The 27,353-nt window shown below is 33.0% G+C and overlaps 4 protein-coding genes across 4 annotated transcripts; 1 reads left to right on the top strand and 3 right to left on the bottom strand.

The window, feature by feature from the left end:
- Nucleotides 1-1,895: 1,895 nt before the first annotated feature.
- Nucleotides 1,896-7,677, top strand: LOC132741540 (cytochrome P450 26A1-like). Its single transcript, XM_060729730.1, has 4 exons — nt 1,896-2,249; nt 4,229-4,723; nt 5,010-5,432; nt 5,679-7,677. The coding sequence occupies exons 1-4, from the start codon at nt 2,097-2,099 to the stop codon at nt 6,000-6,002; spliced, it is 1,395 nt and encodes a 464-aa protein (XP_060585713.1). The 5' UTR covers nt 1,896-2,096; the 3' UTR covers nt 6,003-7,677.
- A 4,921-nt stretch (nt 7,678-12,598) lies between these two features.
- On the bottom strand, nt 12,599-13,801 carry LOC132741537 (mu-type opioid receptor-like). The gene has a single exon (XM_060729727.1). The coding sequence runs from the start codon at nt 13,799-13,801 to the stop codon at nt 12,599-12,601; it is 1,203 nt and encodes a 400-aa protein (XP_060585710.1).
- A 999-nt stretch (nt 13,802-14,800) lies between these two features.
- On the bottom strand, nt 14,801-16,829 carry LOC132741539 (uncharacterized). The gene has a single exon (XM_060729729.1). The coding sequence runs from the start codon at nt 16,525-16,527 to the stop codon at nt 14,971-14,973; it is 1,557 nt and encodes a 518-aa protein (XP_060585712.1). The 5' UTR covers nt 16,528-16,829; the 3' UTR covers nt 14,801-14,970.
- Nucleotides 16,830-22,515: 5,686 nt separating this feature from the next.
- LOC132741538 (orexin receptor type 2-like) lies at nt 22,516-24,078 on the bottom strand (the record flags this gene model as incomplete). Its single annotated transcript, XM_060729728.1, is given in 1 exon segment — nt 22,516-24,078. A coding segment is annotated over 1 exon segment (971 nt), but the record flags the coding sequence as incomplete, so codon positions are not given.
- Between the last annotated feature and the right edge of the window lie 3,275 nt (nt 24,079-27,353).

Raw genomic sequence — 27,353 nt, 5'->3', positions numbered from 1 at the left:
TAGCTAAATTGAACGTCAAATTTTACATAAAAATTATCATTTTCTTTCCATTTTTCAAACATTTGTCGGCGACGCCATGTTCCAAAACGGGCTTTGGTGGTCAAGTCGTACAAAAAATAGGGAAAACTCTTGGAATACATTCAACGCAATCTAATCAACTTTTTACATGCCAATTTTTAAAGACGCTACTCGAAAGTTCGCAAAGTGTCGCGTCCTACCTTAATACTAAAAATGCTAATATTTTGTATACCGGAAGCAACGGACGTTAAACGTGATAAATCACGGAATTAAACAATTTATTAATATTTATTTTAATCATTTTTAGTGCATGGGTTTGACATTGCAACACAAGCAACACCCTTCAAAAGTCAAGTTTTGGTCTTGTTTCAAAGTCATTTTATTCGGGTGATAAGCATATTACATGTTTAATCATTTATTAGAATCATTTGAAACGCTAATTTGGTTATGTGCCATCCGATTAATTTAATGTAGCAGATGCTATCTTATACGGAAAAATATCATTTTTGAGGCTTAAAGAAAATTTTTAGAGGAAGACGGGAAATACATAATTACATATATCAAAAAGTAACAAAGAGTAGTTGGAATATTTATAGACAGTTTAACTGACTTTTTTAACCTCCTTTTTATATCATACTTTAAAAAAACCCATTAAATATAGCTCCTTGTTTGCATAATTTATACAGTTTGTAACATTATCTTCACATAAAGGTTTTGATTTATAAACCTTAAAGTTAAATATTTGTATTTTAGTGTTTTTTATTATATTAACTTCCTTCCTAGGTTAATTCAATGACTCGCTGTAAACGTGACGGAGCTATGTCATTTATATATGAAATATGAGATAAATCTGATAAAGTCTTCCCCTTTTATTCTTTTATTTAAAATGGTTGGCCATTTCTAGGGATTACTAGGTCAGCGACTGTCCTATTTACCTAAATCTCAACAATGTTAATTGGTTCATTCGCGTGCGCAACAAATCTACTCCTATTTTTTTTTACTGTATAATTTGAAGAGGTTCACTAGTTCAATGTACTTACGTGTGGATATATCACTGTACGGGAACTGCTCTGCGGTTTCTCGGATAAGTTTGTGGTATCGCGGGATACTTGCGTGCTATCAACAAATTCACTTTTAATACCAGTGTTAGTTTATAAGATATCTGTCACAGTAAGGAATGATTATATACCTTTACAAACTATAAACATTCGATTTAAAACTCAAATAACAGTCATTTATAAACCAATAAAGTTATAACATGTTGTGCTTAATAGGGGATTTAAACTTTTGTTCATAATATCTTTTTTATGTTGCGGTCCAGATCGGCGGCCCATGGGCGGGTTCTCAAGGGACGGATATTCCGATCTGAATCTCAATGATATGTCAGATTTTTTTCTTGCATATTCCATCATATTTTCAAATCTTTAGCTAAATAAAACAATTTCCATTGAAATGTATATCATTACACCCGTAACAATTTTCTTACAACAGCGTATGAAATTACAACGTCATTCATAAAGGCGAAATAACGTCATCCTAGGCATACAGTACCATTGAATAGCACGCAACCCCATGCCAGATGAAATTTCCGGCATGGGTAGAGCTAATGGAAACACCAGCAAGAATTAAATCTCATGATTAATTGTTAAATATGAACTATTATAAAACAAAGAAAATTTAGACATCTTCCTTTTCTTTTTTAAAAGTACCACTTATCATCTAAAACCAGTCAACAAGCTTAACTGTAAACATTTTATAAACGGATGAGTCATCGTGAATTGCTCTCATTTACTGTTCTCGTAGTACATATTCCTAACAGTGTTTGTAGAGAATATCGACATTACAAAAAGGTGTCAAGGTTAGGTTACGTTGTCCCGAAGTTTTTCTCAATGAAAAACTAAATAACGTCATCAGAAGCTGTACATTCAACTCGCCGTTCACTATAAAATGAAGACAGCTTTTTCTAACTTCAGCATTGTGCTTCAAATGCTTTAACTGATAGCTCGACTTAAGTAACATTAATAGATAACAAAATAAAAATATTTTACTTAATATCACTTCGGTGTTTTCAATAAAACATGGACGCGTTAAGTGTACTTATTGTGACCGTTATAATCTTAGTTGTGGCATGGGTTCGATCACTGCAGCGGAAAGAAATGCCGGAAGGTCTACCGCCGGGATCAATGGGGTTTCCATTAATAGGGGATTCCATAGAATTCGTTAAGAAAAAGGTAAGTTTTTTTTTCTTTCTTATTTGTTTTTTACGATTCTGAAATTTGAAAAAAAACAAAAAACAGAATTTGATAATTTGCGTGAAAATGTTGCTATAATGCTGATTAATGATAATGATAAAATGATAATGATAAAATGATAATGATAAAATGATAATGATAAAATGGAAACTATCATTGTGAAAATACATTTTTATGGACAGAGAAGAACAAATAATATATAAAAAAATATATATATTTATGCATGCACATGTTGTCCGCTCAAGTACTAGATTTATAATTATGTCTGGTCAAGTAATGAATATATTGATGTCTGATCAAGAAGTAAATGTATTTATTTCTGCTCAGGTTATTGATATATTTATGTCTGCTAAAGTAATAAATATTTAGTGATACACAATAAATAAAAAATATATTAAAAATAGATTTATGTCTGCTTATGTTCTATTTATATCTAGTAAATATATAGTTATTGCTGCCTTAAGAATACTTATGTTTATGCCTGCTCAGGTTATAATTATATTTTTATGTCTGCCCGAGTCATGATTATTATTATGTCTGCTAAGGCACTAATATCTATCATGTCTATATCTGTTAGGGTAATATTATATTCAAGTCGGCTTAGTAAATAATAATAATAATAATAATAATAATAACAATAATAATATTAATAATTATTATTATAATAATAAAAGTAATAATAATAACAACAACATTATTGTTACTGTTACGATTTCTCACTTTGTCTAATTTGTAATTTATTGACCATGTAGCGAGTATATGTTTAATTGATGCGTTATATATAAACTTTAAAGAAATAAAAAGGGACATTTAAGGACAAAACAGTTCACAGGGACTGATAGACAGAATTGTGTCAGCTGCGGTCATTCACTTTACTTTAATATACAATAATTATGTCTTAGTCTGTATAGACGGAGGACAATCTAGGTCACTGACCGCTGTGATAGATGAACAATCCAATCCCTCAGTTGAAATTCAAATGTCATGTGGACAATAGACGGTTGTCTTTAAGATATACTTAAATCTATTAGTTCCTTACAATTCTGGTATGTTTTTTGGTGAGAGTGTTATTTTTGCGTACTGGTGTATGTTTTTCTATGGCCGGTATTTCTTTGTTCGAATGTGAGGCGTCTTGAAAGAGTGTCTTAAAAAAACTTGTCCAGGTCATCTAGAACTGGAACAAAGTTAATTTATTCGACCGGCATTAGGGTGAAAGGTAATTAGGACTTGGTCATTTGTGTGTGTTAGTTACAGATTAGGTTTCCACGGAGAAAAAAAGATAACAATTATTTATTTCTCTCCCCCTTCCCTTCCTGTATTTCTTTTTCGAGAAATAGGTCGGATGTCGGGAAAAAAATCGGATATTGGGAAATAGGTCGGAAGATATCAATAGACTAGGAAGCTCTATTGAGAAATAACGATAGCTAAAAAGTATTTTTGATCAGACTTATAGTTCATTTTCAACTTCAGTTTAGATATACATGTACGTAACTTAAACATTACCAATCTAAACAATTTTTCTATTTTATTTTCTTTTTCATGAAATGCACACAAAGCCTATATGTTTTCACAGCGGCCTGTATGTTTGAATGATAAAATATAAGATGATAAAAGTATTGATTATAAAGGCTTTTAAAGCAATCTATTATCAAAATTAAATATTACCAAAGTATTTTGTCTACAATTTTGAATATCTGTTCAAACACACCTATTATCGCAATCTTGACGTGCGAGATAAAATGATTTTAGTCAAAATTTATATCATCAATTTCAAGCGCAACTTTTCGGTCCTTTCCCTCAACTGACGAAATAATCCATATGTCCTGACAGTTCCTTAAGTATATAAATAAGGCTGTTTCCAGTCACATAGACCCTTATTTTCTTTTTCTATGTGACTTCATGTACATAACGAATTTTACGCTCAATTTTTACATTTTACAATTATTTTGTCTTTTCAGGTAGAGTACTTTAAAGAAAAGCATCGACTGTATGGCCGAGTTTTTAAAACTAATCTGTTTGGAAAGTCAATAATTAGACTTTATGGATCGGACAATATACAAAAGATAATCCAAGGCGAGAATAAAATAGTCCGTTCGTCATACCCTACGTCTGTGCTGAAGCTCGTCGGATCACAGTCCATCACCATGAGTCATGGCGAAGCTCATAAATCCAAGAAACGAGAACTGATGAAATATCTGAGCCCCGAGTTCTTCCACAATCACACACCCGTGCTTGCGAGTGCTATCTCCGGTCGCATAGAACGATGGTGCGACCAACCGGAAATAGATTTATATGAAGAATGCCAGAAACTGTTTGTTGAACTCGCCGCCAAGTTTCTTATCAATATTGATATAGATGAAGCAGACGTCTCAGAATTACAGCGCCACCTACGTACATTTACTGACAATATGTTTAGCCTTCCCCTTGACATTCCAGGATTTGGGCTGAATAAGGTAAGACTGACTTCATTTATCGCAATACTATCATTGTAGGATACATATACTAAGAACTAAGTTCAAATGATTGTACCGATTTTATTCATACATAGAGATCTCATAAGATAGATGCTGGCTTCATTTGATTTTTTTTCAATTAAAACCAAGCACTGGAACTATTCAACCTTTTTTGAAAATAGTATTTTGATTATTATTATTATTATTTATTTATTTTTATTTTTTTATTTTTTTTTTTTTGATTTGAGAAAAGATAATTTTAATCTTATTAATTTTTCTGTTTTAGGGCATGAAGGCAAAGTTTGCTATGCGGAAAATTATTGCAGCCGCACTCGAGAAGTCTGCAAATAATAACGACGTCGAAAGGGAGTATTGTTCTGTTCTTCAAGGTCTAAAAAAATCAAACAGCTCTCACTTCGAAGATGAAGTTGTTCTGCTCGATTCTATAATAGATCTTCTCTTTTCTGGATCACAGACCGTGAACTCGGCCGGATTTTCCCTCGCACATACGCTTTGTAAAAGACCGGATGTACGGGAAAGATTAATGAAGGATATTAAATCACAGGGCTTGGAGAATCCTGATGAGACAATATGCGCCAATGACTTACCGGAAATGACGTATGTGGATGCAGTTGTCAAGGAAACACTAAGGGTACTGCCTCCAGTGGGTGGAGGCTACAGAACGGCCCTTGAAACATTTGAACTTGATGTAGGTAGCAGTGGAAAAACACTTTTTTGATATTCCAAGAATACTTTTTAAAATAAAAAAAAATGCTTATATAAAGTGTTCATTATATCGTAGTTTACTTTAGAAATAGATATAACATTTTTTGCAATTAATAATTTAACTTCTCTTTCATCAGTCTTACTTTTCTTTCTTTTCAATATTATTTACATCAGTCTTACTTTGCTTTTCGTTTCAATGTTCTTATTTTTATTAATATTTTGATTACAGGGATATACAGTTCCAAAAGGATGGTCGGTCGTTTTTAGTATTAGGGAAACTCATATGAATGACGATAAAGTTCAAAATCCACGTGTGTTCAACCCGGACCAGTGGCTGCAGCCAACGTTCGGCAAAGATAAATACTCTTTCTTGCCATTTGGGGGTGGCACTAGGATATGCCCGGGACAAGCATATGCAAAGATGATCTTAAAACTCTTTGCAATAGAATTTACACGTTGTTGTTCCCCTTGCATATCCAAAGATAGTGACTTGAAGTTTTGGCCAACACCAAGCCCAGAGAGCCAGGTACTGGTGAAGATATCGAAAGCTTAAACATTTAATAGACCTATTATCAAAAAGGGACATGCACTGGAGCCATGACAATAAAGCTGTTTCCGGTAGTCTGTGGCGTCAAATTACATGAATGTGTTTATTTAAAACGTACATTATCATCTTATATTTGAATGGTTAGAAAACCATAATTTTGTAACCAAAAACCCGGTGACATTTACTGTATCTGTGATATTAATAACATTGTATGTAAATGTATACATACATGTACGAAATGACCTAAAATAATCTAACTTATTTAAGATAACAGTTGTATAAATAGACATATTATGTTACCGCTTGAGGTATATATATCAACAAGATTGATAAGTAGAATAGAGGTACATTTGTACTTTAAAGTAAGTAAATTTCCATGTAAATAGGGAACGCGTAGGCTCAAGTATTTCATATTTTGTACGCTTACATTTATGTTACGTTCAAGATAAAACAAGTTGTCGTTTACATTCTTGCAATTAGTTTAAGTTGTTTTTAATACATTTATTTGCCTACAATCTAATTAATGATATTTGAATTCAGTGTCTCGTTAGGGAAAGAATTGTTAATGCTGACACTTTTTTGATTGTTGTTGACAAAAAGTTGTTGTTTTTCATTTTCCATTCTTTTTTAAAACATTTAATGACATTTTTATCAAATAAAAAAAATGATTTTGACAGAAAAAAATCGCTCAATGTGTTCAAACGTAATTGGTATTAAATGAGCATAACAGTTATTCTTTCCAGTAAAGCAATTCGCCTCCAGCTTAATGTCACATTTAATAAAATATACATCCTCAAAGGAAAAAAAGTGTATTTTTTAGATTTTTAAATAAAAAATATCGATAGAAATTAGGATTTAAAAAAGTGCCCATTTTCCGTCAATAACGGAATAGAAATATGGTGATAAGAAGTTGTTAATTCTGTATATAGTTCACATACAACTGAACACTTACTGTATTTTTCTATTATTTTTAGTATACTGGTCTGACGTACAGTACAGTACGTATAAGTACAGTACTCCGACAATGTATTTAAACACAATTATATATTTTATTATGTTAAAATTAATAGTGTCATATTTTTGATGAACTCTGACTGACTTAACATATTTCACATAGTGACCTATCAGCGACCTGTCATCTATAAAGATAAATGATTTGTTATTGTAGATAACTTTCAAACTCTCAATAGCGGTCCGTCTTTTTGAAAAATGAAAGATTGTCTTTACAAAACGTCTGAACAGAGACTATTAAACATCTTTGTTTTATTTCAAACATAAATTGTTTGTCTTCGTTGTCAGTTTTTATGCCAATAGTCTGTAAGCAATGATGGATTTTTAGGAAGATTTCACTGCATATAATTATGCCAACACACGTATAATTATATAATGAGATAATGGTAATGATAATTTAATTATTCTTTGCCATTATTTATACATGTATAGTTTCATCAGTATAAAACATAAAGCATGGTTTCTTTAATTTTAGTTTTAGATGAAGCAATGCTTAATAGGAATCCATTTCATTTTTTTCTACTTATAACTTTATAAACGTTTTACGATTTATTGCCATACTCTTTATTGAGCTGTAACTAATGTACATGTATTTATTGTATGTGCCATATTACTTTTACATTTTAAATAGACAACTCCATGAATTACATTTTGATTGTTCATAAAATAAATGTATTCAAAATCAAAAGGTTTTAGTTTTCTTGATATCAATTTTTTTAAATTTATTCCACTTCCGTCTTGCAGGACATCCAAATTTCAATTTCAGCGTCCTGCCTAAATTGTTATTGCCGCCGACTCCGAAAAAGTTGGGTCAGTGACGTTGGTTTTTCCGTATCTGGAAACTATGACGTCATCTTACGGATGCCTGTTTAAAACAGGTGCTCAACTCAGTTGATCAAATTGGCTTGCGCGTCAATATAATATTATAAACGATTTTGTGTGATATAGCTAATACTGAACGACGTTTGATCAAAATTTTAGGTATATTTCTGTGTAATGAACACATCGCTCAAAATAAAATTAGCAGTGTTTAAGCATAGTTATCATTAATAATTTGAACCTTTTAACTAGGTACCATAAACAGCTAAAAGTCGCAGAATACTGTCCTATTAGAAATAGGAAATGTTCAACTATTTATGAACACAGCTTCTGGTGAGTTATTTCTGAACATTTTTATCAGAAATAGGAAACGTCCAACTATTCATGAACACAGCTTCAGGTCAGTTATTTCTAAACATTTCAATTAGAAAAAGAAAATGTTCAACTATTCATGAACACAGCTTCTGATCACTTATTTGAGAACATCTCTATTAGAAATAGGTCAGTTGTTTGTATATTGTTCAACAGGTTGTAAACACAATTGAGGGAAAAAAACTCTGTTATTGATGGACTTTGACTTTTTTTTTAACTTAGATTGTTAAATGTACGGAAAACAATGCACTTCAAAGACGCACATACATTTACACTGGTTGTACAACATTAATCACCAGTACAAATGCAAATATATATTATTACATTATATCAACTTCAAGGTTAATTCTGCCAAATATTGATCATTTAATGATGTTTTAGCCTAATAAAATTAGATTTAACAAAAAACATCACGGGTGCTCCCAATGCTCAAAGTATGGAGGGAAAATTTTCAAGGTAAGACATATGAGCAGCGTCATGACAAAACAAACATAGTACGTTTGCGACCAGCATGGATCCAGACCAGCCTGCGCATCCGCTATCAGTTTCTCTACTTGCTATAGGGTTTGTAAGCGAACAGCATGGATCCTGATCAGACTGCGCGGATGCGCAGGCTGGTCTGGATCCATGCTGGTCGCCAACCCATTATGTTGGTTTTGTCATGACGAGGCTCATATATTAAATAAAATCATCATATCGTCGTTGTCGTCGTTGTCATCGTTGTCGTCGTCGTAGCAGCACTAAGCAGTCGCAGCAACAACAGTAGAAATCAACGGCAAATATATTTAATGCACATTTTTTGTTATTTCACGAAATAAATCATAAAACAAAGTTTAATTACCCATGCTAACATACATAGAAAACGTTACAAAAAGTGAACCATTCATTTTGGCAATAAATGTATACAAATTATTGTCATACACGGAATGTTTATACACATTTGCATGTTTTTATTATACAATTTCAAAGACTGTACAGTATAATGTACAGTGTAAAGATACCAGCCTTCAAGCATGATTTGCATTATATACAAGCTATTGTGTTCTGTTAAATAGGGAGATACGCCGCAGGTCGTTGAGTTTGACTAATTTGTATCGAATATTCGTTTGGAAGGTCATTTTGCAAAATATAAATACATAAATTATTAGGTTCTAAACTTGATTATACTTTTTCTATTAAATTCGTCTAGCACTTTAGAAAATAAAAATATCAAGGTTTGTAGATTAATATGACAGCTATTTACGTAGACACTCTAGCATTCACAAAGTAACTTTTGCCATGAAAATATATTTAACATATATATTAAATATACAAAAGTAGACTACAAACTAATTACAAAAAATCCCTTAAAGGCAGATTATGCTTAAGAAACAAAGGAATTTTTACATCTTTAGAAATGGCAAACATGAATTTTGTATAAAAAAAAAAGCATTTCTGAGGCATACTGGGCCTTTAATAAACAATATTCATATTCTAATGTAAGTGTTCACTCTTTAACAAAACATCAAACAACAAGCAATTATTAAAGTATTTCAAGCAATTTAAAACTCCCCTACCGGTTATATATTGTTATATTTGCTATATTTTAAGTCTTTTTGTTTTGCAACCAATTTTTTTTACATAGGAAGTAAAAAAAAGATGTGCATAATCTCCAGACTGCAATCTTCCAATATGTCAAGTTGCAACTTTGTGCGTTATCTAGTTTTTGTGTTATATTTGCCATATTTTAAGTTTATTTGTTGTCATAGCAACCAAAGTTTTCAACATAGGAAGAAAAAAAAGATATGTAAAATCTCACCTGCATGAGATAAGAGATACATAGACTCCAGTAATTCGAACCCATTTGAGCCGCGCCATGACAAAACAAACGTAATGGGTTTGCGACCAGCATGGATCCAGACCAGCCTGCGCATCCGCGCAGTCTGATCAGGATCCATGCTGTTCGCTATCAGTTTCTCTATTTGTAATAGAGTTTGTAAGCGAACAGCATGGATCCTGATCAGACTGCGCGGATGCGCAGGCTGGTCTGGATCCATGCTGGTCGCAAACCCATTATGTTGGTTTTGTCGTGACGCGGCTCATTTATTCGTTTCTTAAAATTACACAGGGACCAGCGGTGGCTGAAGTAATGATGTCTCAACTCTCAGTCCCAAAGGTGGGGGGTGTCGTAATAATATAAAAAATAACTATAATAACGATGTTAACCACATTGAAACATGCAGATAACTAGTCCGGAAACAAAATTCGGACGGACGGATGGACGGACGGAAGGAAGGACGGACGGACGGACAACGCCAAAACAATATCCCCCTCCCGATTCCATCGGCGGGGGATAATAACGATGTAAACTACATTGTAACATGGTACCAATATAACTGTAGAAATATAAAAATTATGCGCATAATACATGAATAATTTTACATAATGATACGTTAAATACGCAGTACTTAAACTTAATTAATAACACTTAGTTTTAAATGAGCTCTCTAGTTTCATTACGTTTTTCTTTTTGGGCTTATTTATGGGAGCATCTGCTCTAAACTTGATTATAAAATACAAAGCATGTCAATGCATATAAATTATCGTATGGATCAATACAAATCCTATTAATATTGCTGAATGCAAAAAAAGAGTGTATAGTAAACAAGAATCTCACACTTTCCCTTAACACATCTAACCGTAAAGCATATACTTTATTCTATAAACCAATTTTTCGAACCGTCCTCGATGAGGGTAAGTGACGACCAATACAACAACAACAACAACATTTATTCAGCATAAAGCAATATCTAACATCACTTCTAGCCTACATATTAACATCTGTAGTAGTTACACATGAAATATAAACACTACCATAAGACAAAAGAAAAGTCACAAATAAACAAGAACAGTAATTTAAGAGAGAAACATGTTTTGTATAACCAGAAATGGTACAAAATGTAAAAAAAGGAGAAGTAAAATGTATGAAATAATAAATATCTTCAAGAAAACTAGGGGAAAGCTGATAATAAGTTATTCAAGTTCTTTTCGAAGTTTATTTGCAAAGTATATGTATTTCGAGAGATTTGCTATTTCTTTTGTCTTTTTTGTCATTATCAATGATCAAATTTATTTAAAGATGGCGCCATGTATAATAATTGACGTCGCAGATATAATATCTGTCTAATATTGGTATATGGCGGTTAAAAGGATCGGAATATCCGTTCAATCGAGTTTGATTACAATTACAATTCTTTCATTGGGCTTATTACGAGGGCTTGCCGATGTTACTCGCTCATGGGGCGGCGTGACCAGAGGGAAACGTTAGGCTATTAATCTTTGATCCGAACCGCAAAAACATATGATTCAGATATGAATGTTTAAATCTTGCATAATTCTACCATATGTCTCATGTGATATTTTAAATTCACTGTACCAAAACTGGTATTTTTCAAAAATTCTTGTTAATACATTTATTATCATTACAACCGTAAAACTACTTTCATTCAACAGCGTATGAATTACAAAATCATTCATAACGGTAAAATGACGTCATCTTTATCGTGCCATTGTACAGCACGCGACTCATCTGGAACCCCCCATGCCAGATGAAATTTCCGGCATGGGTAAAACTAACGGAAACGCCAGTCTGATATGCAAGAAATTTCTTTCTAATATTTGAGTATAATGGACAAGTTAATAGGAAGTGATATTCGTTTTCAATCATATTTAGATTACAAAATTGACATATTTTACATTATTATTTCACTGTACCAAAACTGGGTATATTGATCAAAAATTCTTTGTTTAATAGCATTCAATATATATAATACATATATATACATATATATACATAGATTCTTGACCTGTCCAATTCTAATTATTAGATTAGTGGATACAATAAAAATTTAACCACAACGAATGTGTTAACAATAGAACACATGTCAATTAATTCTTATTCAAATGAAAAGTCAGAGTAAGGATTTTTCATTCCTTTTTAGATGACTCCACTTTAATATCACATATTTAACTGTTAAGGGGAATTAATAACAACAAGTTCGTGACATATGAGTAACACAGTGCCGTCCCTTCTTTCTTGAAGACTTCTTTCAATGAAAATAATTGAAAAGTGTACATTCTTATAAATACAGGCAGGTGAACTAATTCAATATTTAACTACATAACTATATTGTCAACTGCCGTAATTGGAGGACGGTTTCAGTGTTAAGATAGTTTCCACAAGTCCCTATCAATCAAATTACATATTAAGAAAATAAACAGGACAATAATCTTTTTTTATTTTGTATTCTTCATTTTTAACTTTTTTTACATTTAAAATATCTTCATAATTATACATTATTTAATTCGAGACGAGAAATCCAATATACGATGAAATTTTTTATCTCGAACTAGCTTTTGCTCTACTGTGAGTATACATTTTTACTCATAAGTGATCGTGCTAAGGTTTTTAAAATAATTTTAAATTGAGGATCTAGAAGCCCAAAAACAAATGGGTTGATCACGTGGTTTATGAAATATAAACGTAAGCAAAAGAAATAAGCTACTTTTCCGCCGTCGTTCAGATACTGTATGATGTCCGCTGGACTAGCGATCAATATGACCAGTACAAAATACAAGCATATTGTGATAATAAATGTTAAAGTTAGAATGAACATAATCAGTGTTTTCCTTTTCACTCTTAGTGGAATCTGTCTTTCAAAGGAAAGTTTTTCTTCAGTAATACTTCTGTCGTTAGATTCTTGGTTTGTTTCCATCGGCTTGTCTTTTGCTGTTTTGGAGTCCATACAAGTAGAATTGGATATTTCCACCGGATGCTCATTGACTGAATCCCTATTGTTGTCGCTGTATTCTTCGCGACTTCCGGTGACGTCATGTTCTGTTTGTAAAACATTTGAACAATTATTGACCATAGGCAAGTTAGAGCCTATCCTGTGATGGCGGCTTTTGAAGAGTTCCCTGGCAACGAAGACGTACTGTACAAACATTATTATCAGTAATATATGAACAATTCCACACACTGTAGAAATGTAGCCTATAGGATATTCTGTTGTCTCAAATTCAGCATCTTTTTCGCAGAGTGTTACTGTTAAAGTAACATTTTTATACACATGTGTGGCCGACCGTACTCCCCAAAGAAATGCAACTGGAAGGGCTAGAATAAATGCAACGATAAAATGTATGCCGCACAAGTATTTTGCAACTCGGGGTTTAATTTGCCAGCTGAATGGTCGGCATACTTTCCGATATCGATCTAAAGCGATCGTGAGCAAACACAGAGCTTCCGCGATAACCGTGAACACGTTAAAGAACGATTTGATTTTGCAAACTACTCTTTCTGGATACGTGTACCAGTAAAGTTGAGTGACCATTTCTCCCGACATCGTAGTTATACAACATGTTACATCTATAAAAGCAAGACATAATGCAAAATATTTAAACGTGCAAACGCGATAATGTCTCAAGAACACGTAAATCACCAGAACGTTTCCAAAGAAACCAAGCACAGTTTCAATTCCAACTATTACAGTAACCGGTAGAACAGTTTTTGCAAACTTTTCACTCAGCTCATCAAGTAACCTCTCAGTATCATTTTCCATTGACATCCGTTTCTTTTCGATTTTTTTTCTGTTTTATCACTTTATAATAGCACAATTTATGTTTGAATTATTGTTAATGTTCATACAAGTGTTCTGTATGAACTGTGCAGGGATATTGACGTTTAGGCGTAATAAACACGAAGGAAGTTTAATATAACGCTTGTTATCAGCAGAGTCCTTAGTTACTAAACAATTAAACAGGAAAAATGTAATAAAGTTGCTGTTGCTACGTCAATATGTCCTGGATGGGAATACCCGTTATGTTTTGTGACGATTCGTGCTAAGTGAGTAGAGATTGTGTTACAAATTCTTCATACTTTATTATCTTAAATGGGGGAAAATCTTTATTAACCTAGATCCTGTAAGATAACAATTCTTAAGAACATAGCACGCCATCCGCAATGGTTTTTTTCCCGGGATGTCTATTTATATTTAATTTACTCCCTTTATGTACAAAGCTCGAAAACTGTTTGTAGGCTCCTGTGGGGTTAACTAAATTCGGAATATCTCTCTTAAAAAAAAAGAAACAATAGCTCTATCGTTCAGGAAAAAGTTTATTTTACATAAAGAACAAAAAAATCCGGATACTCGGCTGACGGCAATTAACACTATTTTTGGAAATGCTAATACTTGTACTTCTTACCCTTTTTAAATGTATATTAACTTCGTGTTCCTACTTGCATCAAGTGCTATCATCCATTGAAAAAAGTATATAACATATCTTAGATATTATGAATATTACATGTACAATGTATGTTATTGTCACTTTTAATGAGCAAACATATACTTCTTGGCGATTTTTTATTGTGCTTTGTTGTATAAGAGGATATATCTTCGCATATATATATATATATATATATATATATATATATATATATATATATATATATATATATATATATATATATATATATATATATATATATATATATATATATATATATATATATATATATAATCAAATCTACATCGTCGATTTTGACATCATATGATGGAGTTTATTTGTCTGAAAGATTCAATTCCACTGCTGTCACCGATTGTCATACTTTCGTGAGATTGTTCCTTTTTCTTATGTGATTTCACATTCATTGTACAATTGTACAATGTATACAAATTGACGTAACGTTTGAATAAAATTCAGCAGAGCAGATTTATTGACAGTTATCCGGTACAAATTATTTAATTGTCGCGGACTTTCTGAAATTTTGCATCACTTTCTTGAACCTTGGGTCCAGTAGACCATATACAATCGGGTTGATCACGTGGTTGAGAAAATAAAGGCGGAAAAAGAAGAAATACACCGCTTTATCGCCATTGCTCATATCTTGTAAAATATCGTCTGATCTTGCTATGAAGGAAAGTAATGTTAGGTACAAGATCGTTGTAGCAATGAATATAAGTGTAAGGATAAACATAATGAGTGTTTTACGTCTAACTCTGGAAGAAATGTTCATTTTTTGTCGCGATTGTCGTGGAGACTTTGGGGATTGGCGCGCTGTGCTTGGTAGGCCGTGCTTTCCTTGTGTCGGTATTTGAAGGGTTGTACCAAGTTCTTTAGAATCAGTTTCGTCGTCAGACGTGACATTCGGGATTTTACGATCATTTCTTGGTTGTCCATTCATATCCAAGAAGGAACTGATGCCGGTATCACTAAATTCTGTATGAGAATTTACGGTGATGGCGTCACAAGAGAAATCAGTTTGTGACGTGGTTGCTGGCGTAACCACTACAATTGGTGGATTAACTTTAGCTTTCTTTCTCTTTTGCTTTTCTTTTATATTTAATATATTACTGTGTCCCATGCGATTGTCATGGTCATCATCAACTGGTGTCATTGAAACTTTACTTTCCCTGCACTTTGAATTTACACCTTTCGTATCATTGTCGTGCTCTAGATTACCTGATGTAGGAGCTTTTTCTCTCGGAGAAGTGTCCGTTTCACTAACTTCCTGTGCTGAAGTCATTTCGATCGGATTGCTTGAATTTGGAGGAGAATAATGTTTTCCCGCATTTACACGAAACCGCTTGTTTTTCAAAAGTGCTCTAACCACAAATACATACAATACAAACATTATAACTAAACATATTGATATGATAACCTCCATAGCTACAGAATACTGTAGATGGTGGTTAGTTTCTAGCCATTTCTCATCTTTTTCACATACAGTTACTAATATTGTTTGGTTTTTATATACCATTTCCTTGCCGTGTGTTCCCCAAAGGATGTACACAGGGATAGCTAATATGAATGCAATTATGTAAATCAATCCACAAATAATAATAGCATGCTTTGGTTTCATTTGATGACCCAGAGGTCGACAAATTTTCAGATATCTGTCCACGCCAATTGTAAGTAGACACAGAGCTTCAGCGGACACAGTGAACATATTAAAGAAGGACTTGATCTTACACAATTCCGGTACTGGATACACGTACCAATAAAGCTGTGTCACCATCTCTCCAGGCATCGTAGTCAAACTGCTTGTAAGATCGGTAATGGCTAAACACAAAACAAAGTAACGGAAGTTACAGACATGGTATCGGAACAGGAACACGTAGATCACAAATATATTTCCAAAGAAAGCCGCGATCACCTCTATCCCAACAAAAATAGTTACAGGAAGTACAGCTCGTGTCATTTCATCATTTAAATCCTCTGCAAGTTCCATATTGTAATCACTAGTATTCACCTGTTTGAAATACCCCATTGTTACCATATAATTATGTAACATTATTCGCGGCTGATCATGTTATTTCTATAATAATTTCATTAACGTTTTGACAAATAGTTCTAAAAATATGAAAAGTTACATTTAAAGCACTTTTGAAATGGATTATTGATATATATTTGTTTGCTTAAATAACTGCATTTATTGATAACATTTTCATTCTAGATAGATACCCGGCGTTTAGATCCTGTTTAAAAACTAAAAAAAAAACATTTATTGATAACATTTTCATTCTAGATAGATATCCGGCGTTTAGATCCTGTTTAAAAACTAAAAAAACTATGTCTGAAATGTTGTTAAAGTTTGTTATTGTTAAAAGTATTTCTATTTCTTGAGGTTTCGTGTATGAATATAAATAAAACTTTTCAAATGTGAATATATTTTCACAGTACATGATGAAGGAAGTTGAGATAGTTGACTTGCTTTTATTATGAGTTTTATATTTTTACACAAGAAGGAAGTACAAATGAATGTTAATTTTCTCCACCCATATTAATAACGTATATCGATAAATTACCCATTAGCAAAGGTTTAACTTTTTTCTCATGAAACTCCAAAATCTGTATAGTACATACACAAGTGTTTTTTAAATCAACAGTATGCGTTTGGTGGCGGTACGGGCGAAAAACTACATGTATGTATTAAAACTTGTCATATCTTTTCATTAACTATGAATAATGCCGAATAAATAAATTTCGACTTTATGTTGCGTTTTAGTGACTTTCAAATGAATACCTCAGTTTAATTTTAATTTAAACATATTTTATTGCATTAAATACATGTTTACAAACATATCATACAAATAATGAGTATATATCAAAATGCAAATGGGTTGGGCAACAAGTTCTTACAACATTAGATTAAGCCCTTCCCAGAAATTAATATTACAGAAGAAAATACTTTTAAGGCAACAATGATTACTTTTAACATGCATATAAACTTTAAAATATGTATTTTATTTTTGAACAGTTCATTTATTCATTAAAATTTAATGTACAATTTTGATTTTGAAGTGCGATCCATCCACAGGTTGCCATCCTGATCTCACTGTAGTTGTTAAAATAGTTGAAGTTTGGCTTTTGGGGAAAGATTGGTAATGAATATTTGTTATTTAAGTAAGTTAGATTAGAGCAAATAAGCCAATATAAATGACAACTTTTAGAATAAAAACAAAATGAAAAGTCAAATATTATTAAAACGATGGGTCGTCTTAATAAATTTTTGAACTGATTCGAAAATGACAACGTTATCTTCGTATTCTAAATTTTCACGACCGAACAATAATGTATCAATGTTTAATTGATGATAAGATCTAAGACCTCATTTGTACCTTCGTGTATAATGTCAGGCATCTAAGTAAAAACGCCGACCTGCCGTAAGCTATTTTGGCTAGCTTCCTCACATTCCAATGACGGGATTCAAACTCACATAGATAAGGGACAAAAGGGCCAATGCCAACGATCATAGAACACTCGGCCATGGATGCCCCTGCATTTGAAGGCTAGCTTCCTCACATGCCAATGACTTAAAGTTAACATAAACTCGGAAAATCTTTTTGCGATATTCGTGAAGATTTGCAAAAATTTTACGGAGAGGCTGCACTGTCAAAAGGTGCCATTTCAGAGTGGATGAAACTGTTTAAAGCCGGTAGGGAGGCAACTGAAGACGACAGTCGTGCAGGTAGACCAGTGACTACAATAGATGAAGAAACAGTGGCTGCCATTCAGGAGTACATACTCCGAGTAAGTGTGGAGCACGTAGTAGATAAGTTCGCTATTTCATATGGTACACCTCAGGGCATTATAACAGATAGATTAGGAATGCGCCGCGTTTTAGCAAGATGGATGCCTCGTTTGTTGACGTCGGAGCAGATGGTGGTAAGGGTGAAAATGTGTCAGCAGTACGACAGGAGGTATCGTGAAGAAGGAGATTACTTTCTAAATCGAGTGATAACATGTGATGAAACGTGAATTCACTTTTTTGAACCGGAAAGCAAACGTCAGAGTTCTGTCTGGAAGCATCCTTCCTCGCCTTCCCCTACAAAAGCGATAATTTCCAAGTCAGCCGGGAAGGTTATGGCCATTATATTCTGTGATACATACGGTGTAGTGCTAAACCACTTTGTTCCTCCGAAAACGACAGTCACTGGGAACTATTATGCAACATTACTTAGAACGGAACTCATGGCGGCAATAAGGAGAAAACGCCCACATCTACTTAGGTCCGGATTCATATTACATCACAACAACGCGCCGAGCCATTCAAGCCTCGTTGTCATGGATACACTAGAAAAACTCGCCGTTGAACTGTTACTGCACCCACCCTACAGCCCGGACGCAGCAATTTGTGACTTCTTGCTGTTTCAAACTTTAAACAAATCAGTCTTCGTGGTACGAAATTTGATTCAAGATGTGCCGTGGACAGACAGCTGTGGGAGATGTCAAAAGTGCATGGGACGTTACATTGAAAATGAGTTATCATTTTAGGTACTTAAATTAAATAATTTCCCCGCTACTGAATTAGTTTACGAATTTATTGATGCACCCTCGTAATACATAAATAATTTAACATAATGATACGTTTTAATGACAACATAATACGCAGTACTAAAACTTAATTTATAACACTTATGAGTTTTAAATAAGCTGTCTAGCTTCATTACGTATTTCTTCTTGTTCATAAGAGCATCTGTTTTAAACTTGTATATGAAATACAGAGCATGCCAATTCATATGATCAATACAAATCCTATTAATATTGCGGAATGCAAAAAACAAACAACACACCCCTACACACAAAAACAACAAGAAAAACGCGAATCTGAAAACATCTAACCGTAGAGCATGCATGTGCTTGTTTTCTATAACCCTTTTTTTCGAACCCTAATCGATTAGGAGCAACTGATTTCGAGTAAGTGACCAGCAACAGACGCCATATGTTAAATGACGACCTTCACAAAAACTATAAAGGGCAATTAATTATAACAAATTCATGACATATGAGTTACACAGTGCTGTCCCTTCTTTCTGACGCTTTTAAATGAAAGTAATTTACAGTTGATTAATTAAAAAGCATGCATAAGTAGTGTACATAATTATAAAAAATATAACACAAACAGATGAACTAACATTGGCCTTAACTACGTAACTATATTGTCAACCAGGAATGCCGTAATTGGAAGACGGTTTCAGTCTATACAAGTCCCTATCAATTAAATTACATATTAAGGAAATAAACAGGACAATTCTCTTTATTTTATGTTCTTCATTTTAAATTCGTTTTTTTTTTTTCACTTAAAATATCTTCATAACTATACACTATTTGGAATATTATGAGACATTCGAGACGCAATGAAATGTTTTTTCTCGAATTAGCTATTACTCTACTGTGAGTATACATTTTTACTCATAAGTGATCGTGCTAAGGTTTTTAAGATACTTTTAAATTGTGGATCTAGAAACCCAAAAACTAATGGATTGATTACGTGGTTTATGAAATATAAACGTAAGCAAAAGAAATAAGCTACTTTTCCGCCGTCGTTCAGATACCGTATGATGTCCGCTGGACTAGCGATCAAATTTGACCAGTACAAAATACAAGTCTATTGTGATAATAAATGTTAAAGTTAGATAGAGGATATTTGTTTGTTTGTGTGTAAGATGAAATTTTATTTCATCGAGTGGGCTTTAAAAACAGTATTCTCACGAGTGGCGTAGCCACGAGTGAGAATACTGTTTTTAAAGTTCACGAGATGAAATAAAATTAAATCTTACACAACAAACAAACAAATTTTCTTTTTATTTTATGCTAAAAAACAATTAAAAACAAAATTTCTATAATATAAACGTAAATATTAAAATCGGTTTTCCCCATTGAGAGCCCCATTTAGTCGGAATTTCTCATTAAAAACAAGAAGTCTTGAGCTGTAAAATAAGTCCGACAATCAACGTTAAATGACAGTGATATTATTTATTTTGTTAAAAAAATATGAATGATCGCTTGTTTTAATAATAAAAACAAACAATTCTTGTAGGAGAAAAATTCCAACCATCCATCCATATTTCTGTTACTTACTGCGTATTTATATTAGACCTGACTTTGTTAAATGTAAGCGGCAGCCATTTTTTAAAGTTGTGTATTTCACGGGAGGAAAATAATTGTGTTTGATTCAGAGGGATATCATTTGGATTTGTTAGTCATACACCTTTTTAAAAGAAAGAAAACATATTTGAGGATTGAAACAGGCAAAAAATAAGTGTTGACAGATGTGAAAACATGAAAAAAGCAGCTATGAAAATGGAAAACTTGGAACTTGCTCGGAACGCTGGGTGGTTTAATTGTTCTACGAGGTGATAGCTGTCATTGGCATTGCTTTCCAATTTTTCATAAAGCATACAGCAGTTATTGCTCGTAGGATACTTTAATGTGCCCAAATGTCATCAAGAGCAGTTGGCATGCCCCCCCCCCCATGATGTGGAAGGAATGTATTTGTCAGACTGTAAAAATGAAACAAAAAATTTAGAGATGAAATTTGGTGATTGGAATTTGAATGAATAGAAGTAAGTTTTCTTCTTTTTATTACTTTTGACATTTAAGTTGATTATCAATTTCAGCTTTGCGTTTTCTTTAAACAGCCTGACACTGTCAGAATTGTTAGCAAAAATAAAATTGAGGTACCACATGGGAAAAATCTAAAAAAAAGTACTTTCGTCATTGAAAAGTGTGACATTATATTTTGATAATTTTCACTGTGAAATTATCAAATATAATTTTCACGGATAAATCAGTAATCCACTGAAAAGCATAAAATAAAATGAACATAATCAGTGTTTTCCTTTTCACTCTTAGTGGAATCTGTCTTTCAAAGGAAAGCTTTTCTTGAGTAATACTTTTGTCGTTCGATTCTTGGTTTGTTTCCATCGGCTTGTCGTTTGGTGTTTTGGAGTCCATACAAGTAACGTTAGAATTGGATATTTCCACCGGATGCTCATTGACTGAATCCCTATTGTTGTCACTATACTCTTCGCGGCTTCCGGTGACGTCATGTTGTGATTGAAAAACATTTGAACAATTATTGACCATAGGAAAGTTAGAGCCTATCCTGTGATGGCGGCTTTTGAAGAGTTCCCTGGCAACGAAGACGTACTGTACAAACATTATTATCAGTAATATATGAACAATTCCACACACTGTAGAAATGTAGCCTATAGGATATTCTGTTGTCTCAAATTCAGCATCTTTTTCGCAGTGTGTTACTGTTAAAGTAACATTTTTATACACATGTGTAGCTCCCCATAGAAATGCAACTGGGAGGGCTAGAATAAATGCAACGATAAAATGTATGCCGCACAAGTATTTTGCAACTCGGGGTTTAATTTGCCAGCTGAATGGTCGACATACTTTCCGATATCGATCTAAAGCGATCGTGAGCAAACACAGAGCTTCCGCGATAAATGTGAACACGTTAAAGAACGATTTGATTTTGCAAACTACTCTTTCTGGATACTTGTACCAGTAAAGTTGAGTGACCATTTCTCCCGACATCGTAGTTATACAACATGTTACATCTATAAAAGCAAGACATAAGGCAAAATATTTAAACGTGCAAACGCGATAATGTCTCAGAAACACGTAAATCACCAGAACGTTTCCAAAGAAACCAAGCACAGTTTCAAATCCAACCATTACAGTAACCGGTAGAACAGTTCTTGAAAACTTTTCATTCAGCTCATCAAGTAACCTCTCATTATCATTTTCCATTGACATCCTTTTCTTTGCTCTGTTTTCTGTTTTATTATTTTATAGCACAATTTATGTTTGAATTATTGTTAATGTTCATACAAGTTTTCTGTATGAAATGTCCAGGGATATTGACGTTTAGGCGTAATAAACATGAAGGAAGTTTAATATAACGCTTGTTTTAGATATTAAACAATTAAACAGGAAACATGTAAATGAGTTTCTGTTGCTACATCAATATGTCCTGAATGGGAATACCCGTTATGTCTTGTGACGATTCGTGCTAAGTGAGAAGAGATTGCGTTCTTCATACTTTATCATCATGAATGGGGAAAAATCTTTATTGGCCTAGATCCTGTAAGATAACATGTCGATGAATCTAAACTTTATGTACCCGAGTAACCAGATTCTCTCAAGAAAATGATAAGTTACATTTGATAAACATTTACTTATTCATAAAAAATTATTACCTATATTTAATATACTATCTTTATGTACAAAGCTCGAAACCAATTTGCAGGCTCCTGCGGGGTAAACTGAATTCAGAATATTTCTCTTTAAATAAAAAAGAAGAAACATTATCGCTTTCGTTCAGGAAAGAGTTTATTTTACATAAAGAACAAAAAAATCCGGATACTCGGCTGTACGCAATTTACAATATTTTTGGAAATGCTAACACTTGTATTTCTTACATCTATACCTTTTCTAAAAACAACAAGTACTGCATGTATATTAACTTCGTGTTCCTGTTTGCATCAAGTGCTAACATCCAATGAAAATAGTAATAACATATCTTATATAATTATATAATTATAATGAATATTACATGTACAAGTGTTTTACGTCTAACTCTGGAAGAAATGTTCATTTTTTTGTCGCGATTGTCGTGGAGAGTTGGGGGATTGGCGCGCTGTGCTTGGTAGGCCGTGCTTTCCTTGTGTCGGTATTTGAAGGGTTGTACCAAGTTCTTGAGAATCAGTTTCGTCGTCAGACGTGACATTCGGGTTTTTACGATCATTTCTAGGTTGTCCATTCATATCCAAGAAGGAACTGATGCCGGTATCGCTAAATTCTGTATGGGAATTAACGGTGATGGCGTTACAAGAGAAATCAGTTTGTGACGCGGTTGCTGGCGTAACCACTACAATTGGTGGATTAGCGTAAGCTTTCTTTCTCTTTTGCTTTTCTTTTAACAGTTTCCTTGCAACTAATACATATAAAATAAGCATCAAAAGAAGACTTATGGAAACAATTACTTCAACAGTGAGCGAATATATTAGTGGATATTTCGTATTCTCGAAATGTTCATCCTTTTCACACACCGTGACATTTATTAAAACACCTTTATATACTTTTAGATGCGAATGTGTTCCCCATAATATTGCCACTGGAAAAGACAGTATAACTGCAACGGCAAATATAGCTGCGCACACGTATACAGCGGTTCTGGGCTTGATTTGCCAACCCAAAGGCTTGCATATCTTCCTGTAACGATCGAATGCGATAGTGAGTAGACACATTGCTTCGGCAGAAACAGTGAAAACATTAAAGAATGATTTTATCTTACACAGCTCACGCTGAGGATACACATACCAATATAGCTGCGTCACAATCTCTCCTGGAATCGTGGTCAAACTACTTGTGACGTCAATTATCGCTAAACGCATCACGAAATACCGGAAGTTACACACGTGATAGTGGAATGAAAACACATAGAGTACCAGTAAAATTCCGAAAAATCCGAGAACTGCTTCAAAGCCAACAAACACAGTGACTGGTAATACTGCATTTTGAAATTCTTCATTCAGCTGTTCTGTCAGTGACATATTTGTTTCTTCTGAGTTAGTGCTTTCTTGACATCATGAGCGTACATTCCATTATCAAACATTGTAGAGTTTGAATTTTTGAAATTGACTACATCCATTTCGAATTAACAATTGATATTAAATATAACAATTTATATTTACTGTTATATTACTTTAACAATTTATAATTATGCAAACAAGTTTTAAGTGTTTCAATGTATGTAGATGTAAAGAATGGACTTTTTCAAGAACAATTGACACGTTAAGTAATATATAACTGTTATTAACTATAACAAGTATTTTAGGTTATTTTTGCTCAGTACAAACAAATGGGTATCTGCTTAATAATTGATAGTAGGGATTGGTTGGTGGTAGTGTCGACACACAACTGATACAGCAACATTTCTTTTCTGTTTTTCTTTTCTTTCCTCTTCAATATTTTCATCTTAAAAATGAAAATGTATTGTTACTGAATGCATGTTTACTTTAATGTATAACTATCCTTACTTTATGAAACTGATGTTAAACATTTACAGGAAAGGGCCCACGATAATGTTGTAAAAACTTTTGGCCCAACCCTTTAGTATATTGTGTAATTTTGTTGATCTAAATGAATTGATGTATGTCTATATATGCAATAAAATATTATTAAACTAAAAAAAGTACTATATACATGTACTTTCACTTCTTAACATGTACATTCACATGTACAGCTTTCTTATAACAAAAATATACTGATTTTGATATGGAAGTAGAAACTGTGGAGCATCAAGGTTTAATTATGTCATGTTGACGGTTTTTGTTATGCCTAGCACTTTAGAAAATAAAAAAAATATCAAGGTTTGTAGATTAATATGTCAGCTATTTACGTAGACACCCTAGCATTCACAAAGTAACTTTTGCCATGAAAATATATTTAACATATATATTAAATATACAAAAGTAGACTACAAACTAATTACAAAAAATCCCTTAAAGGCAGATTATGCTTTAGAAACAAAGGAATTTACTTCTTTAGAAATGGCAAACATGAATTTTGTAATGTTTAAGAAATGGTTTTAGAGATTGTTAGATGCATGTAACCAGAAGAAAGTAACGATAAATGTGAAATAATTTGTATAAAAGTGACAAAATGTTAACAAAGTAGTACAAACACTAATTGAAAAAAGCAACAGATAAAACAGATGATTCAGGTAATTGGCAAATGAAAAACTTTTGGATACAATAGAAGTACACTTATATCAAAAAAGCTTTTGAGAAACAAAAAAGCATTTCTGAGGCAAACAATATTCATATTCTGATTTAAATGTTCACTCTTTAACAGGACATCAAACAACAAGCAATTATTAAAGTATTACAAGCAATTTAAAACTCCCCTACCCGTTACATATTGTTATATTTGCTATATTTTAAGTCTATTTGTTTTGCAACCAATGCGCAGGCTGGTCTGGATCCATGCTGGTCGCAAACCCATTGTGTTGGTTTTGTCCTGGCGCGGCTCATTTATTCGTGTCTTACGATCACACAGGGACCAACGGTGGCTGAAGTAATGATGTCTCAACTCTCATCCCCAAAGGTGGATATAATATAAAAAAAAATAACTATAATAACGATGTTAACTACATTGAAACATGATATCAATATAACTGTAGAAATGTAAATTTACATAATGATACGTTAAATTCGCAGTACTTAAACTTAATTAAAAACACTTAGTTTTAAATGAGCTCTCTAGCTTCATTACGTTTCTTTTTGGGCTTGTTTATAAGAGCACCTGCTTTAAACTTGTATATGAAATACAGAGCGTGCCAATTCATATGATCAATACAAATCCTTTTAATATTGCTGAATGCAAAAAAACAAGTGAATAGCAAACAAGAATCTCACACTTTCCTCTGAACACATCTAACCGTAAAGCATATACTTTATTCTATAAACCAATTTTTCGAATTATCCTCGATGAGGGGTATTAAGTGATTTCAAATGAACGACCAATCGACCACAGACGCCTCCTTTTTAAATGACTCCACTTTATCACATATTTAACTGTTAAGGGAGGTTAATAATAACATGTTCATGACATATGAGTAACACAGTGCTGTCCCTTCTTTCTTAAAGATTTTTTCAAATGAAAGTAATACAAAAGTGTACATTATATAATATATAGTTAGCTCATCTGTTTGAATTACACATTTTGTTTATATACAATATATATAATTCAAACAGGTGAACAAACTATGTGCCAGGGTTTCCATATTTAACTACGTAACTATATTGTCAACTGCCGTAATTGGAAGACGGTTTCAGTGTTAAGAGATTTTCTACAAGTCCCTATCAACTAAATTACAAAACTGAAGTATCTTTTTTATTTCATGTTCTTCATTTTAAACTTTTTTTTTTCATTTTAAAAATCTTCATAATTATACATTATTTAGAATAACATGAGACATTCGAGATGCGATGAAAAGTGTTTTTCTTTTTCTCTCGAACTAGCTATTACTCTACTGTGAGTATGCATTTTTACTTATAAGTGATCGTGCTAAGGTTTTTAAAATAGTTTTAAATTGTGGATCTAGAAGCCCAAAAACAAATGGGTTAATCACGTGGTTTATAAAATATAAACGTAAGCAAAAGAAATAAACTACTTTTCCGTCGTCGTTCAGATACTGTATGATGTCCGCTGGGCTAGCGATCAATATGACCAGTACAAAATACAAGCATATTGTGATAATAAATGTTAAAGTAAAAATGAACATTATCAGTGTTTTTCTTTTCACTCTTAGTGGAATCTGTCTTTCAAAGGAAAGTTTTTCTTGGGTAATACTTCTGTCGTTTGATTTTTGGTTTGTTTCCATCGGCTTGTCTTTTGGTGTTTTGGAGTCCATACAAGTAACGTTAGAATTGGATATTTCCACCGGATGCTCATTGACTGAATCCCTATTGTTGTCACTATACTCTTCGCGGCTTCCGGTGACGTCATGTTGTGATTGAAAAACATTTGAACAATTATTGACCATAGGAAAGTTAGAGCCTATCCTGTGATGGCGGCTTTTGAAGAGTTCCCTGGCAACGAAGACGTACTGTACAAACATTATTTTCAGTAATATATGAACAATTCCACACACTGTAGAATTGTAGCCTAAAGGATATTCTGTTGTCCTAAATTCAGCATCTTTTTCGCAGAGTGTTTTACTGTTAAAGTAACATTTTATATACACATGTGTGGCCGACCGTACTCCCCAAAGAAATGCAACTGGAAGAGCAAGAATAAATGCAACGATAAAAA

The sequence above is a fragment of the Ruditapes philippinarum genome, unplaced genomic scaffold, assembly GCF_026571515.1.
Source record: "Ruditapes philippinarum isolate M1 unplaced genomic scaffold, ASM2657151v2 ctg6284_1_1_1_1, whole genome shotgun sequence".
NCBI lineage: Eukaryota > Metazoa > Mollusca > Bivalvia > Venerida > Veneridae > Ruditapes > Ruditapes philippinarum.
The sequence above is the reverse complement of the archived record's forward strand: the minus strand, read 5'-3'. Positions and strand labels throughout refer to the sequence as shown.

Excerpts from the sequence above, each read along its gene's own strand:
- LOC132741540 (XM_060729730.1), top strand. The coding sequence starts at position 2,097 with ATGGACGCGTTAAGTGTACTTATTGTGACCGTTATAATCTTAGTTGTG. Across the intron at positions 2,250-4,228 it reads TAGAATTCGTTAAGAAAAAG|GTAGAGTACTTTAAAGAAAA; the intron begins GTAAGTTTTTTT and ends TTGTCTTTTCAG. Across the intron at positions 4,724-5,009 it reads CAGGATTTGGGCTGAATAAG|GGCATGAAGGCAAAGTTTGC; the intron begins GTAAGACTGACT and ends TTTCTGTTTTAG.
- LOC132741537 (XM_060729727.1), bottom strand. The coding sequence starts at position 13,801 with ATGTCAATGGAAAATGATACTGAGAGGTTACTTGATGAGCTGAGTGAA.
- LOC132741539 (XM_060729729.1), bottom strand. The coding sequence starts at position 16,527 with ATGTTACATAATTATATGGTAACAATGGGGTATTTCAAACAGGTGAAT.